The sequence below is a fragment of the Tupaia chinensis genome, unplaced genomic scaffold (assembly GCF_000334495.1).
Source record: "Tupaia chinensis unplaced genomic scaffold, TupChi_1.0 Scaffold138491_1, whole genome shotgun sequence".
NCBI lineage: Eukaryota > Metazoa > Chordata > Mammalia > Scandentia > Tupaiidae > Tupaia > Tupaia belangeri.
This window is the reverse complement of record NW_006198387.1, coordinates 66,039-81,109: the sequence shown is the minus strand read 5'-3', so window position 1 is coordinate 81,109 and position 15,071 is coordinate 66,039. Positions and strand designations below refer to the sequence as shown.

Genomic DNA, 15,071 nt, shown 5'->3' with positions numbered 1-15,071 from the left:
AAGGCTGAAGAAGGCAACGCTCTGCCTATTCCACCCCACATCAGCTGAGGCCCCAAGGACACTATCAATGAATGTCTTTTTCGTGAGCTGTTAAGTGCCACGTTTTTCACATTTTTTTCTGCTTTGCACAGGTAATCTCGCCAGCCCTTCTAAAGGGGCCCCCAGTCATCATGAAGTGTTGCCTAGAGCTCCCAAGTGTATGAAGGTGTGATGTGCCTTGCAGAGAAAACACACGTGATGGCTAAGCTGCACTCGGGCATGAGTTATGGTGTTATGGTGCTACTGACCAGAAGTTCAGAGTTAATGATTCAACAACATACGTTAAATAGGTGTCTTTAAACAGAAACACACATGAAACAAAATTTGGTATTGACGGGCTGACAAAACGGTTGTGCATCTCACTGGAACCTAACCTTGTATGTCCCCTAAGAGCAGAGCTCAGTATTCACTAATTCCAAAATTGCGGCAGCTTCACAGGACGTAACTACTGAGAATAATGAGAACTGACTATACAGCATTATTACAGACGACAGAATAAAATCTTCTACTTGTATCACAAGCTCCCAGTGGATGCTAATTCTGGAACCAGAACTACTAGACTGGGGAGGCCAGGTTTAGCTGCTTTGGTTCAGATGTGGCCAGACAGAGTACAGTGGCCCGGAGGACTCACCAAGCGGGCGCGGGGGTTGCGGTGGTAGTAGAGCTCTTTAAATTCATCCATCCACACCTCAGCTGCTCGGACGCTGTTGGCTAGAGCCTTGTTGCGGGAGTAGGGAGCTTGCTTAGGGAAGACGTGGCCAACATGGGAACACGGGTGGATTTCCAGAGTCCCTCCACATTGCCAGATCTGCACACAGAACAGAGGAGAGGCCCAGGCAGTGAGTAGGGAGTGATGAGCCGCAGGTCCATGTTGGGCCCAGCGAGGAGGCCGTGTGCTCAGAAGTCATGATGAACACTGCCAGGCTGGCACACTCATGGCACAGAATGCAGGCGAAGAGCCGGAAAGCAGCCCCCACAACAAACAAGTCATCGGAGCCAAGGCCCCAAGGCCCATGCACTGAGGCTCATGCACTCGACTCACTCTGCGAACAGCTTATTACCTGGTCTCCTAGCCACAGAAGATAGGAAAGCAGCAAGTAAGAAGAGAGGGTTGGAAGGGGGGAAGGAAGAGCTTCTAGAGGCAGGCAGAGCAGCCCGACACCTAGGGGAAAGGTAGAAAGACCATTAGAAGCACACACAAAAACGCGACAGACAGAGCTGCCAGGGCCTACTGCACGCCGGGGTAAACAGCAGCGAATACCTCGTTTTCCCAAAGACAGTACAACCAAGCTCGCAGCTGGGACTTATAACTCAGGGAGTGGGTCCTTGTTGGAAGGTCAAACTCTTGTTTATTAACTCTTTTTATAAGGTGGGGATATTATATAAAAATAGTGCTAAAGATCTTAATTTTCTGCTGGTAAGCAGGAACATTTATATATACAGTTTAGGTACTTAAAATGTATGACTACATTACCTAAAAAATGTTTTGAAATGCTAGGGCTTTTTCAAAGGGGTTGCCATGGGCCACACAGAGCAGGATCAACAGATGGGCTTGTTATGAAAAGCAGATGACTGGCACCTCCCTAAAGCTATTAAATCTGATGTTCTAGAGACTGTGCCCATAAATCTCCCTTTTTAACAAGTTTTCTCATATTCTTTTTTTAAAAAATTTATTTATCTGTTTATTTGCTGTGATTTTTCAAGTTACCAGGTCCAGGCCTCAAACCATGGTTGGCCATATGGGACTCCAGCACCCAACCCACCACACCACCTTCTGGCCCCGCTCTATAATTCTTAAATGTGTCCAAGTTTGAAAGTCGCTGTGCTAAATAAAGAGGCTCCTTTGTAAGTGGTTATCAAGTAAAGGCTCCAGAAAATTGGATCAGGGCAGGGACTTGGCTGTTGGTCCAGTTTCTGTCATTAACTGAGTGACCTTGAACAACTCACTTCCCCTCTCTTGGCCTCAGTTTCTCCTCTCTATAGAGGGGGAAAAAAAAAAAAAAAACCAGTGACTCGCAAGGCCCTTTCCAGCCCAAACTCTATTAAAAGTGTATTTTTTCAGAAGTTGAAACAAGAAGGCTACGTGTGTGCAGGATATGCGTGCCATCACCATCTTTCAGGATCACTGGATAAACTGCCAACACAGAGGCAGAGTCCACCCTGTTCTCAAAGCAAATCCATCATTCCCAGAGAGAGAGAGCGTGAGAGAGAAGTGGCTAAGAATGAGTCCAAAGACTGGGGTACTTACCCTAAAGGAGAATTCGAGGTTTTCTCCTCCCCAAACTTCCATTCCTGTGTCATAGGCCCCCAGATATTCAAAATATTTCTTACTCACAGCAAACAGTCCACCAGCCATCGTTGGAGACCTAGAAACATGTGGTATTCATAGTCCCAAGTAAGTGGACGGAGACCGTCACAGTTAGTCTATTCGTCCGTCTCTAAGCATCCCAAGTTCACACTTCATGTCCGGCACCAGGCTGGGCCTGAACACAGTCATGCCCCATGGTTTCTGCCTTGAGGGAGTTCAAGGACATCTCGACAAGCAAGTACTCTATGTGTGTGGCCAATGTGTCACCTAAGGTTCCCAGGGTCCCATGGGAACACAGGGGTAGGGAGGGGAGGACTAAGAGCCCAGGGAGATGGGGAGGCTGAGGGCCGAGAAGAGGGAGGGAATGGCACCATGCCGGAGCAAAGGCCTGAGCAGGGGAGAAACCCACACACTGGTAGAATCACAGAGAGCAAAGAGAGGAGAGACCATGTTCTTCAACAGGTGCCAGGTCACGGCGGTGGATGCTAAGGAGCTGGGATCTCCCTGTGCAGCGCTCACAGAGCCAGACGGGCTGGGAAGCAGAAGACTATGCAAGGCAACCCTGGTCTCTGAAGACTGCCCAAGGGTCAATTCCTCTCCAGCTCGAGTGGCTTCCTTTCCGACCCAGATGGCTAGCCTTGTTCTCTCCCTGCCAGGGTTATCTAGGAACTAGAGATGGCCCGAGGCTTCCAGCCTACCACAGCAGAATCCTTGAAGGTCAACGCACCACAGAGATACAGAGGCAAAAGAATGAATCCAGAAATAAGGAGGGAGGAGATAACATTACGAGACTGTTAGTGGTTTAAAATTTGAACACCTTCCAGCTGACCTTCCAGGCCTTTTCAAAATCCTGGCTTTCTCTGAATTTTAAGCTCTGGGCCAACTGAGAAAAGCACAATGAGCAACATTTCCCATGGGATGGCAGGTTCTAGAATATGGAGTACTTTCGTGTGTATTCATCCTAAACATTTAGGAAACAGCTTGTCCCCATTTCACCGTTGAGATGAGAGGTGCTGACCTGCCCTTGAGCTCTACTTAGAACCAGACTCACCCTCTGGGCATGGCTGGCTTCTCCACCCCTTGGTCAGCACAACCCAATGCAAAAGGGACTTGGCAGTGTCTCCTCAAAATGCTAAGCACAGGATGACACATGACCCAGCAATCCTACTCCAAGGCATATACCCAAAAGAACTGAAAACACGGACTTAAGCAAGTATGATTGTAGTACACTGATATTCAACTCGAGGGACCATCCACAGGTGTAATGGATACACAAAACAGGATGTATACAAACAATGGAATACTATTCAGCCATAAAAAAGAAATGAATTTCTGTAGGAACCCTCCAAAACATTATCATGAGAAGTGAAAGAAGTCCAATAAGAAAAAGTACAAATATTGTGTGATTCCACTTAGATGAGGTATGTGAAAGGAAGAAATTTATAGAGGCAGAAAGCAGAACTGAGGTTCTCAGGGGCCGTGGAGGAATGACAGGGAAACTATTGCTTAATGAGCAGAATTTCTGTACGGGATAATGAAAACGCCTTGGAAATACGCAGAGATTGCATGATATTGTGAATACACTTGATGTCATTAAACTATGCACTTAAAATTGGTTCCAAGGGTAAATTATTAATAAATCACAATTCAATTTAAAAAGTAAATAAATTAAATAGAATATACCAAGATAATACCCATGTGTGGAGTAAAGATATTAAAAGTAAAAACTCTGGGGGCAAAAAAGCAGAGGGAGAAGGGCAAGGGAAAGTGGCCACTAACCATCCCTCCCCAGGCCGTCCTTGATGTGTTAGTCTCATGCAACGAGCCATTTTCTCTTTCCCGAGGTCAAGCCTGACCTGATGACATCGACGGGGGATCGCATCTGCCTCCTCTCCCTCTCAGGGACAGCGTGCCACGTGAACACCAGCCTCCAGTCAAAACCGCCGATCTGGGGCTCCCCGGGGTTCCCCAGGTACTCGAAGGTGTTCCAGTCTATCACATCAATCACAGGGCACACCACTGCCGACTCCTTTTCGTGTATCCTGAAAATGCCAGAGACATCCCATCTTCCTATGTGGACGGGCAGGCAGCAGGACAATTAGAACTCTGGACATCCTTACAGGAGGAAAGAGGAAGCCCTGGGAAACACCCCCTTCTCCTTCCAGGTGTCTGCAGCTATACCAGAGCCTGGTGGGTGGCCACCAGGGGAGCTGGGGAAGTAGGGTAAGGGGGGCTTGAATACAAAAAGTCCTATAACTTTAGAATGTTTTGATTTTACCTTAACAATCTGGCCAAACTTGAATCCCTCAATGAAAGTCAAGACATATCAAAATCAAAGGTAACTAGTGGCATAGTGGCTAAGGCACTGGACTCCCACATGGCTGACACAGCCATATCAAAAGGTCAGCTTTGGACTTAGAATATAAATTTGAGTGGCCAGCAGATAGCATAGTGGTAACGTCACTGGACTCTCACATGGTCAACCATGGTTCAAGTCTCAGACACAGTGACTTAAAACTCATATCAGGCCAGCAGGTAGCTTGGTGGTTAAGGATGCTGGATTCCCACATGGCTGACTGTGGTTCAAGTCCTGGACTTGGCAGCTTGCTTTCTCATTTTCCCTCTCTCTCTCTCACTCTGTCCCTCTCTGGTAAAATAAAATAAAATAATAAAATAGAATAAAGTTAAATAAAATAATTCAAAAAAAAAGAAAAACCTCACACCAGGCACATGTGTGTGCATGCCCAAGATCCCAGGAGGAGTATAGAGGAGAGGGGATTCCAGCATGGCCATCCCCCGCAGGGGGTGATCTCTCACGTTCCCTCTTACTGTCTCTGCCTCTCTCTTCAGTAAGCACATGCACCCTAAAGCAGAAACCTCTTCAAGTAAATAAAAAAGTGCTTTAAAAGAAAAAAAAAAATAAGTATACATATATATAAATTAGAGTCCTGATCCTTATTCACTGTGTGATGTTAACTAAGTCACCTAACTTCTCAGAGCCCGTTATATCACTAATAACACTGGAATAATAACAGCCATTCATAGGGTTAGCATGAGGATTTCTGGAGAAAATGTTTATAAGATGGGTGGCAGAGAACCTAGGACCACCTAGGACCTTGTCTTTTCCTACAATTTTTGTTATTGTGAGCTATTACACAATAAAAATACTACAGTTTCCTGTTATTGATGTCAGCATTTGTATGTTTCAGAACCCTCCACGGACGTTACTAAAAGGCCAATCATCCTTCAGCATGCTCCCAGACCTGGGTTCCCCAGCATTTGATATCATACCAGGAAGATACACTGAGACTGGACCACGTGTGAACACTAGATTTCTCTGTGTCACATTTTGGGAGCTAGAATTTGAGACCTCAAGATTCTACCAGTCACTGTACCAGCAGGTGGCATGGAGGGTAAGGTACTAGCTCCCACATGGCTGACTTCACAGTGTGAGTCCCAGACCCAGTGGCTTGAAAAATCACACCAAGCACATGTACACGATTGCCCAAAATCTCAAAAGAAGAATGGAGAAGTGATTGCAGCGTGGCCATCCCCCTGGAAGATGATTTCTTACTTTCTTTTTCTCTCTCTGTTTCTCTGACAAGTGCATGTACCCTCTAACAAAACTTTAAAGAAAAAAAAAATCCTAGCAGTCATGCTACACAGAACAATGAAGCAGAGACCAGACTTGAGCTTCACGTGTTCTTAAAATAACACCAGAAACTCAGAGGGCATATTATAAATACCACACTAAGGCAAATACTGCAATTTTGGGGAAAACTGTACTGTTCAGGACAGGTTGTACGAGACAGAGACTCAAACCTGTGAGTTCACCAAACTGAGGAAGCTGCAAAGTGGGAATCTGCCAAAGTGTTTTTCTTTAACTAAATTGAGAGCTTCATTAAAAGGGTTGAGGTCCAACATCAGACCTTCTGGGCAGGTTCCAAGACACTGCCTGGCTCCGGGAAAAGATCACACTCTCAGGAACCTATGACTTGCAATCACGTTGGTTGGAACCACAGGAAGTCTAATTCTACAGGAGGAAAATCGGAGAAGTGCTATGCCAGCCCTGGGGTAAAGGATTCTTCCTACTCATGGCTGAAAAAGTGCATGCCTCCTGGGTGCATGTGTATGTGTGTGCGTATACATTTTTATATATAAATAGTATATTCGATGACTACATTGGTATAAATGCAAATAAAATCTAAGTTACATTCATTATAACATATGCATTACTGACTCTCATTATTTTTCCTTCTGATTTTAAAATAAATTAACATAAAACATTTCTGTGTATCCTTTCAAGGTACACAGGCCCTGGGCATTGTGGTTACTGGGTGTAACTGGTAAGTCAGTCCTGCTTGGAGGAAATACACTGGACCCTATATTCTCAAAGAGTGTGATTTTATATGACAATCTTTTTTATTTTTAATTTTCTTGGTTGATGATACTTCCCAAGTTTTCTATAATAAACTTGGATAAGAAGTAATAACAAGGGGTCTGCAGGTGGCATGGTAGTTAAGATGCTAGACTCCCATGTGGCCGACCGTGCACAGTTCAAGTCCTGGACTTGGTGACTTGCTTTCTTACTTCCTCTCTTTCTCTCTCTTGTGAGTACACGTGCCCTATAGCAAATTTTAAAATAATAAATAATAACCATAAATAGAATTAAATAATGAATAATTCTAAAAAAAAAAAAAGAAGTAATAACACAAGCAAATAATGATAGAGGGAGGCTGCCAGTGGCACAGTGGTTAAGGGTGCTGGACTCCCACATGGTGGACCAAAGTTCGAGACCTGAACCTGGTGGCTTGCTTTCTCACTTTCCCTCTCTCTCTCTCTCTTGCTCTGTCCCTCTCTAGTCAAATTAAAATAAATAAATGAAGTTAAATAAAATAATTCTTTAAGAAAAAATTTGTGATAGTGGGTCTCCTAAGTGCTGGTATGTTTGAAGCATTTCCCATGCATTAAATCACCGATAAAGTAGTGCCGTTATGCCCAGTTCACAAAGGACCTGCCCATGGAGGATCTGAACCTGATGCTCCAGTTCCTCTCAGGCAACAGTGATGAGCTTGTTCCTGTGTCCGCCTAATGTGGAGTGCCTCCCCGGGCAGCTCACGCACCTCTGCAGCAGCGGCTCCAGCCAGCCCTCGTGGCACTCACAGTGACAGTCCAGGAAGGTCAGCACGTTGCCTTTTGCCACCGAAGCCCCAAGCAGTCGGGCACGCACCAGGCCTTCCCTCTTGTTGGCACGGATCAGGCGCACCTTGGGCAGGACTGACAGCTCATTGGCCAGGCGCTCCTTCAAGTGCTCTAGTGAGGCAAGCAGAGCAACAAGGGTCACCATGACACATTCCTGATGGAGCACCTTATCCTAAGCCAGGTCCTTCCAGATCCCCAAGAGAAAACAGACATGGACCTCCTTGGCTTTGCTACCTGGGACATCCTTACCTTACCCAAAACCAAAGGGAAGTACACTGAAGGCTAGGGGAGGCTGGGGTGGAGGAACTCCTGAGGCACTATGCACTGCCCATCAAAACACATGCAGTGAACATAGCTCAATGAAGTGAACATAGGTCAATGAAGTGAACATAGGTCAATGAAGTGAACATAGGTCAATGAAGTGACCATAGGTCAATGAAGTGAACATAGGTCAATGAAGCTGTCACAGTGGCCAGCTCTATGTAGCAGGGCAGTTCAGTGCTATGTAGAGGAAGCTGGATGCCACATGGCTGAAGCAGGGTTTATGAGTTTTCCCCCTGCAGCTTGGGGGAAAAAAAATCAGGCATGAGTGCATGTGCTCAGGATCCTAAACAGATGGAAAACTGAAGAAAATAATTTTTGTCTTGTCCTGAGCTACCAATATCTGAACAGAATTCTAACCTGTTTCCTGGCTTAAAGTTTTAAGCAAAGCTCTCTTAGCATTTCTTTGATTTTGAGGTATTCAAGTTAAAACTGCTTTTCCTGAAATTAAAAAGTATATTTAAAAAATACCTATTTAATGACCACAGTAAGCTATATAGCATCAGCTAGGTGCTACTTTATAGTATATCCATTCTACTCAGAGTTTCACGCCTAAAGTCAGACATGTATTCAAAGATATGTATGTATCAGCTGACCTTACTATTGAAAGTAGTTAGATCATTTAAGATATTTTGTGAATCAATAAAATGTGGGGAATAAAAAAAGAATGAAAAGTAACTGTAGACACCAGAGATAGTTTGGGAGGAGGGTGAGAAATGGCAGAGCGTAAAAAATAGGGGGGGGGGAATATATATATAAATATGTAACTAGAAATGGAAAATTATCGATGATAACATGTATGATTAAGCCACTATGCAGTATATTCTGGATGGGAAATCGCATTTTGTATGCTGTGATTATGCTCAGTGAATGAATGTAAAATTAATTAATTAAAAATTAAAATTTAAACAAAAAAAAGAAAGAAGAAAAAAGGCTCTGGCATGGACAAGCCCATTTAAAGATGACTTCACTCCCTTTCTCACTCCCTCCATCTCCTTTCCTCCCTTCCTCTCTCCCTCTCGTTTGTGCATACATGCATACTCTGGCACACATGCAAAAATAGAACTATTTTTAAAAAATTACATACCTTATAGCTTGATTTGTAATCATTTAAAAATAACACACAGGCCTAGCCACAGTGACACAAGTGGAAGGACACAGTTATAGGAGGCCACATGGGAGGCCCAGGTTTGCTACCCAGCCCAACCTAAACAGATGGTCCTGGCTAAATGGGAGACTGGTGCAGAAGAATCATGCAACATGATGAGACACTCTTAAAAAGAAAATTACAGGGGTTGGCAGGTGGTGTGGTGGTTAGGGCAGCTGGACTCCCACGTGGTTGACCGAGGTTCAAATCCCAGACCTGGTGGCTCGCTTTCTCAGTTTTCTCTCTCTCTCTCTCTGTCTCTCTCTGGTCAACTTTTTAAAAAATAAAATAAAATAGTGACAATAAATAAAATTAAATTAAAAATTTTAAAAAGTAATTATTAAGGGGCTGGTAGGTGGTGTGGTAGTTAAGGGCGCTGGACTCCCACATGGCCAGCCATGGTTCACATCCCCGACCTAGGAGCTTGCTTTGTTACTTTCCCTGCCTCTCTCTGTGTGTTTCTCTGTCTCTGTCTCTCTCTCTCGACAAATTAAAATTAATAGTAATGGGACCAGCAAATGGCATAATGCTTATATCACTGGACTCCCACATGGCCAGCCATGGTTCACATCCCCGACCTAGGAGCTTGCTTTGTTACTTTCCCTGCCTCTCTCTGTGTGTTTCTCTGTCTCTGTCTCTCTCTCTCGACAAATTAAAATTAATAGTAATGGGACCAGCAAATGGCATAATGCTTATATCACTGGACTCCCACATGGCTGACCACCGTTCAAGTCCTGGACTAAGAGGCTTGAAACTCAGGCCGGGTGTATGTGCATGAGTACCCAAAATCCAGAGAAGAGAATGGAGGAGAAGAGTGCGTGGCATAGCCATCCCCTCTGAGGGTTGAGTTCTTGCTTTCTATTTCTCTGTCTCTCTAGTGAACACACACATCCTATAGCAAAAATCTCTCCAAAATAATAATACTAATAGTAGTAAAATAAATTATTCTCTTTTAAAAAAAGGACATTACATCTCTTTCTCGCTCTTTCCCATAAATTAATTAAAATACACATGGAACCCAACCACGGTTTTTATAAACATATTAATTATTATGGGGACCCAGCAGGTGGCATGGTGGTTGGGGCACTGGACTCCCACATAGCTAAGCATGATTCAAGTCCCAGACCTGGCAGTTTGCTTTCTCTCTCCCTCTCCCTCTCCCTCTCTCTCTCTCTCTCTGGTGGGCACATATGCCCTGTAGCAAATTAAAATAGCAATAATAATAATAAATAAAATTAAATTAGTAGTTCTTTTTTAAAAAAAGACACAATTATGGTAGAAGAAATTGTCTTGGGAGAATTTTACAGTTCATGTGGTAGTGGTAATAACAGTGATCATGGCTGCCACCATTAAGGAGGGCCTACTGTGCCGGGTACTGTTTAGATGACTTACAGACAGCGCATCTGATCCCATCATGACCCTCCGAGGTAAGACTAGTGTTCTCCCTACTTCACTGATGAGGGCATTGGGACCAGAGAGACTAAGGAACTGCTTTTTTGAAAAAATTATTTTATTGGGACCAGCAGATGGTGTAATGGTTACGCTGCTGGACTCCCATGTAGTCAACCATGGTTTGAGTCCTGGACCCAGAGGCTTAAAACTCGGACCAGAAACGTGTGTGTGCATGCCCAGGATCCCGAGAAGAGAATGGAGGAGAAAGGATTGCAGTTCGGCCATCCCTACTGGGGGATATTTCTAACTTTCTAGCTCTCTATCTTTGGCAAGTACACAAGCCTTATAGCAAAAATCTCTCTAAAAAAAAAATAAAATAAAGCCATCATCTTTAAACCCTTCAAGAACTTAAGCTTATTTAATAAAGACCCTAATACTTCTAAAACGTTTTCATCAAACTCAAGAGCTCCCTGGTTTACTGTAGTTTTCTACAGATAACTCTTATTAGGAGTGGGTAGCACTTTCACCCACCACACCCCCCGCCAGCCCCAAGGCTAAGGAACTTGCCTAAGGTCAGAGAGCAAGTAAGTTGAGCCATGATTTGAACCTAGGGAATCTGACTCCAGACTCTATTGGCTTACCACTGCCTTCCAGAGTTTTCTTCTGCATTTTCTCATCTTTATTAAGCAAAGCTTTTCAGGAGGACATGTTTATCCTATTTTGTAGAAAAGGAAATGAGCCGAAAGGTCACGCCCATAGTTAGCAGTGGCCCCCAGGCCTCCTGACTCCAAACAAACTCTGAGACTGGAGGCTGGTTCAACCCTTGGTGGGCCAGGTGGGGAGCTGGTGGGAACCTGCTTGGGCAAAATTAAAAAAAAAAAAAAAGAAAAAAGGAGAGACTTTCTTCACATCAATATGAACTTTGGCTCAGCCATCAGTGAAGAAGAAAATTTTGTGCAGTGTTCTTCATAGTCTATAAAAGGGTTTCTCTAAATATCCTCCATACTTAAAAATAATGTTGATGGGCCCAGCCTTGGTGGTGCACAGAAAGTATCACACTTGGGAGGCTGGAAGCCTCATGGGAAGCCCAGGTTTGGTTCCCAGGCCAACCTGAACATGCTGGAAACAGCTGTAAGCACCTGCAATCCTAGCTAATTAGGAGACTGGGGTGGGAGGGAGGACACAGCGAGACTCTGCTCTGTATAAAATACCTAGCTCTCTATTTTTCTTTCTCTATCCCCTCCTTCTCTCTCTCTCATAAAAGGAAAAAAATAAATAAATAAATAACATTAATTGATTATTTTTTTAAAAAAATCTAACTATAACTGCAAATGAATTGATGGTAGGAACAAGAGAGGAGACTTTGCAAACGAAGCTATAATTAGCAGCAGTGCCTAGCAAACGCACATGAGAGTGCTCGTGTAGTTTTCCTGGACTCATGATGGATTTTGTCGGCGTTAATTTCATGTCTGCCTAAACTGTCTCATTGCACCTGGAAAGGGCTGACACCCCTTCATCGAGTTCATACTGACACTGCAGAAAGGGCAGAAGGAGACAAGGAAGAACTTCCGAGTTTATTACAGGTTACTGGGCACCTCCTTGCCCCTTTCAAGTCACCACAAAGGTACGGGGGGAAGCGTGGCTCACTTTGTCTCACATTTATGCAGACTGAGCTGTGTCAGAAACAATTAATTTCTGCTGCTGTAGAGCTGTTTAATCCTATAAAGATAAAATAAACAATATTTGCTGCTATATTTGCTTTTGGATTAATATATATATGGAATGATGGGATTTTTTTTTTCACTTTACAATTTTTAAAATACTTCCTAAAATAGAAGTTGGCATTTAACCAGAGCTTACAATATGCCAGGCACCAACCTAGCACATTACCCTCCTTATCTCATTTATTCCTCACAATAGCCTACAAGGTAGGACCTATTATTATTTCCATTTCATAGGCGCTGAAGCCAGGTTGAACTGGTTATGGTCATTGTTCAAAGTTGTACAGTCACTAGGTGTTGAAGCAGGGATTCAAACCATGCAGTATGATCCAGAACCAGTGTCTACACAGACAGGAGTTAAAGCAACCCTGGGGGAAAGGATGAAAGGAAATGTAGATGAGCACCTTCCCTGTGCTGGCTGCTACGTAAGGTTCTGTCTGGTACATGATCTCATTTATTCTTCTCCACACTCTCTGAGATAGGTGTGAATAAACTCATCCAGGTGAGAAACTGAGGCTCAGGCAGGACAAGTGACTCATCCAGTGTGCCATGACCAGACCGTGGTATACCTCACTTCAGCCCCAGGTGCCCTGACCCCAGACCTTGAGGCCTACTAAGTTGTACTCAGCATTAAACTCTAGCCTGGGTTCCATGCTGTCATGGAGACTGCTGCTGGCCCCCTAATGCCTTCTCCTCATGATTTTTAGCTGAGCACATGGCCTCCAGGATAAGGCTACATGTCCCAGCTTCTCTTGCAGCTATGTGTGGCCAGGCAACCCCGAGTTGCTCAGTGGCATGTGAGATCAACTTCCAGAGTGCCGTTAAAGAAAAAGAGTATGGCTCCCCTTCCCCTTCAAACCCTCCTAGCTGACCAGAGTGAGCAGAAGGTGAAACACAAGCCTGGACCACTCAGACTAAGGCAGCACAACATCCCCAAGAGGTGGAAGCATGGCGTCAGCCCCAAACAGCTATTACAGCCGACTTGTGATGACTGAGATCCACTCCTATCTTGTGTGAATCACTGTAATTTTGAGTCTCTGTGAGAACCCAATGCACTCACCAATAAGAACACACATTGCCAGCTTTGAAGTCAGACAGAGCAGGCACGGGACCTGCAAGAGCAGATGCCCAACAAGCAAGAGGTATAACTGAGTGGGTGGCCCAGAGATGGCAACTTGGTGGAAAAAGGCTTTTGCTGCTAAGCCTGCTGTCTGCCTATTGTCACAGCCTTGACATTTTCCTGTTCTTTCCACTGCCAAAGAGTCACCAGCTCCTGCTATTCCATTTACACTGCTAGAGAGAGCCAAGCCAGGGCTCTTACTGCACATGGGCACCTAGAAACCCCTCCTTCCCTGCCAGCTTCCATCCTCATCCAGGTCCACCCCTACCATCAGATGACTGAGTTCTTTAGACTGACATCCAGGCCCACCCCTACCATCAGATGACTGAATTCTTTAGACTAAACCAGACCTTCCTGTCCTGATCAAGCCCTCTGATGACTCCTCACCAGGCTCACAATTAAGCTAGGCCTGCCCACCCTGCAGCCTCCTTTCCCCCGTCCCTCCTCACTCACCGCTGATGGCCAGTTCTGGAGACTGCCTGCTTATTCCTGCTTCTAGCCCTGTTTCTGGGCCTGGGCTCCTCACTCAGCTCTTCGCAGGTACAGAAGGATGCAGAAGGAAGCCCCTCCTTCCTGGGTCTATTCCACCTTTCATGTATCACACTCTCAATGCCCAGACGCTGCCACAGAGGACAGGCACTTCCAAGATCCCTTGGCAGGGGCTTACCTCTGTCGCTGTAGTCATCTACGAGGATAACTTCCTCTAACAGGATGTCCGGGGATGTCTCTAGGACACTGTAAACCGTCCGGAGGAGAGTGGACCAGGCTTCATTATAAAATGCTATGACAACAGATGTCTTGGGCAAATTATAATAGTCATATTTCTTCTCTTTGCACCTGCAAACATAATGCAAATTTAGAAACCAGGGGCCCAGTCAGGGTGCTGAGAATGGAGCAATGAGGGGGACATGGGTCATGTCTCAAGGCCTCCCCCTGGGGAATGGCAAATACTCTCCTGGAGGTCTCTCCATGCCCTCTGCAAGCCACAGGAGGCCCAGCAGATCCTAAGAAAGGTTCCAGGCCAGCCAGTGGTGTGGAAGTTGAGGCGCTGGATCCCACACAGCCAATTGTGCTGTATGAATCCCAGATCCAGAAGCTTGAGCAACAGTTACCTGTGGTTAGCAGGTGCACCCAAAATCCCTAAAGGGGGAGGGGAGATGGAGAAGGAGGTATTGCACGTGATCATTCCCCCAGGGGGTGCTTTCTTGTTCTTTCCACCCCCTTTCTCTTTCTCCAGCAAAGATACACACTTTCTGGTGAATTAAAAAGACAAACAAAAAAGAGAGAGGTTCTAACCATGACACCCAACAAGGTTTTACCTTGAGGACTATTTCTAAGCCCCAAAGTGATTTTCAGATATGAGCAAACTGGGTAGAATCAGAGGGTCTGCCACTGCTCCCTCCCAGATAGCTCTCCTGTCCATCCACTCCATTCCGACCTCACTGCCAGGCATTCGCTCAGACCGGTCCCTCTGTCTTAACATCCTCTTCTCCCTTCCCTACTTTGCAAACTTCCTTGTGCTCTTTCAAGAGCAGCTCAGCCCTCTCCTCTGGGAACCCTCCAGGGCCACCTGACTCCCACAGCGGCTGGCTCCTCAACACTCCTACAGCACCCAGCCGACTTCCACACTGACGTGTGCCATTCACAGTATTCCAGTGCCTCCTGGGCCACCGTGCCTCTCCTCAGCTTCTCCCAGCACCAGTCAAGTCCGCCTGACAAAGGCGCTGAGCTCATGAACCAGAATTGGGGCTGGAATCTATGAACACTTCAGGAAGGACTCTGAGAAGATGTTGCCTACCTCCCCAGGATCCACGCCATTCC

General features: G+C 45.3%; 1 protein-coding gene across 1 annotated transcript in view; it reads right to left on the bottom strand.

The window, feature by feature from the left end:
• GALNT12 (polypeptide N-acetylgalactosaminyltransferase 12) overlaps positions 1-15,071 on the bottom strand; it is a gene marked incomplete at its 5' end in the record, with an annotated part of 36,529 nt that overhangs the window by 9,516 nt on the left and 11,942 nt on the right. Inside the window, 5 exon segments of the mRNA XM_014592770.1 lie at positions 671-847; positions 2,288-2,405; positions 4,204-4,389; positions 7,471-7,660; positions 13,918-14,087. Of these exon segments, the coding sequence (XP_014448256.1) occupies positions 671-847; positions 2,288-2,405; positions 4,204-4,389; positions 7,471-7,660; positions 13,918-14,087 (841 nt within the window).